The following is a 1,617-nucleotide window of genomic DNA, read 5'->3' on the forward strand; positions in this document are numbered from 1 at the left end:
GTGCATCGGGCAGTGTGAATTCAGAACGTCTTATGTTCCATTAGCTTATCTTCCTGAAAATGTACACTTTCCTCTCAGATTTTGGCACTAAAATGTCACATATGGGCAATGGATGTCAAGTGTGTGTTCCCTGGTCTTTGGTTCCCAGTGACAAAGCATAGTTACTGGTACCAACACAGTGGAACAAATGAGCAGAACAAGTAGACACAAGTGAGCAAATAGTCAAGAGTTTATTTAAGCACAGTGCACTCCAGAGAAGGAAGACATCTACCTTATGAAGTGGAGAACACCCTGGGTTAGTGAGATTTTTCCACTTCATGCTGATTTTCCAAATCTATGTTAAGTGATGAGGGGGTAATATATTTATTATTTTTACTGAAAAGAGGGAAAAATTCCAGAGTGGAAAGTCCTCCCATTTCTATCCCTTTAAGACAATTTTTAGAAGTTGTCATAGTATTTGTAAACTGTGATAAAAGTGGTGATATTTTTACTGTTTATGAAAATGGGTCACTTGAGATTACTGTCACCTTACTTGTATGCATGCTACAAAGATCCCTTTTTGTGGCCTTGGCCATTATCTCCACCTCTGAAAGTCATTTTTGTAGAGCAAATATCAGTTCAGTTTTTGAAAAGCTTCCTGAAATGCTTTTCTTTCTTGGCAGCCCACTCTGGTAATTTTGCTCCTCTCATTATCTAGGATCTCCTAGAATCATCTGCTCCTGTTTGTCCATAGCCCTACCAAACATGATAAACACAACCTTAAGATATGATTGACATTTGTAGAGTATTTCTTCCATATGAATTATGATTGGAAAAGCATAAGAAATATGTAAAGACACTGTAATCACTATAATATTCCTCACACATAAAGAATATCTCTATGAATAAGATTCAACACTGTCTTCACATTTGCAGGGGTTTTCTGTCATAAATTTCATAGAGAGAACAACTTGAGCAGAAGTTAAACACTTGTCACATTCTTCACATTTATGGCACTTCTGTTCAACATAAATTCTACTGTGCACAGAAAAATGTGATTACTGGCATAAAGCTTCCCCACACCTTTATATTGTGATTTTTCTCTGGCATGATTTCTCTTATGTTTACTAAGGGACAATAATCAGTTAAAACTTTGCCATATTATTCTCATTTGTAAGACCTCTCTAATATGAATTTTCATATGTGTAGTAAGGTTTGAGCTCTGGATAAGTGCATCACCACACCATTCACAGTTGTAGGATTTCTCTCCAGTGTAAATTCTTATAAGCTTAATAAGTTATGAACACCAAGGTACTGCTACACTCTTTGTATTTCTAGAGTTTCCATGTCATCTTATTTTTCTTAACACTCTGGTTTGACCCTGAGTTAAAGAGTTTGCCACACTATTCATATCTGTAACACTTCTCTCCAGAATCAATTTTTTTGTGTACAGAAAGGTTTTGAGTACTGGTTAAAGAATTTGCCACACTGTGGACATTCATAGGGTTTCTACCCAGAATGAATTCTTTTATGTCTAGAAAGACTTGAGTAATGATTAAAGAATTTTCCACATACTAGACATTTGTAGGGTTTTTCCCCAGAATGAATTCTTTGGTGCGCAGAGAAAGTTGAGTGATA

The 1,617-nt window shown here is 36.0% G+C and overlaps 1 protein-coding gene across 1 annotated transcript in view; it reads right to left on the bottom strand.

Annotated features, from left to right (window-relative positions):
- Positions 1-1,452: 1,452 nt before the first annotated feature.
- Positions 1,453-1,617, bottom strand: part of LOC105888363 (zinc finger protein 678-like) — a 1,347-nt gene continuing 1,182 nt past the window's right edge. Inside the window, exon 2 of the mRNA XM_023508999.1 lies at positions 1,453-1,617. This exon is cut by the window's right edge and continues 3 nt beyond it. Coding sequence (XP_023364767.1) covers positions 1,489-1,617 — 129 coding nt within the window. The 3' untranslated portion in view covers positions 1,453-1,488.

Source organism: Otolemur garnettii, unplaced genomic scaffold, assembly GCF_000181295.1.
Source record: "Otolemur garnettii isolate 467f Iridium unplaced genomic scaffold, OtoGar3 scaffold00305, whole genome shotgun sequence".
In the NCBI taxonomy this organism is placed as follows: Eukaryota; Metazoa; Chordata; class Mammalia; order Primates; family Galagidae; genus Otolemur; species Otolemur garnettii.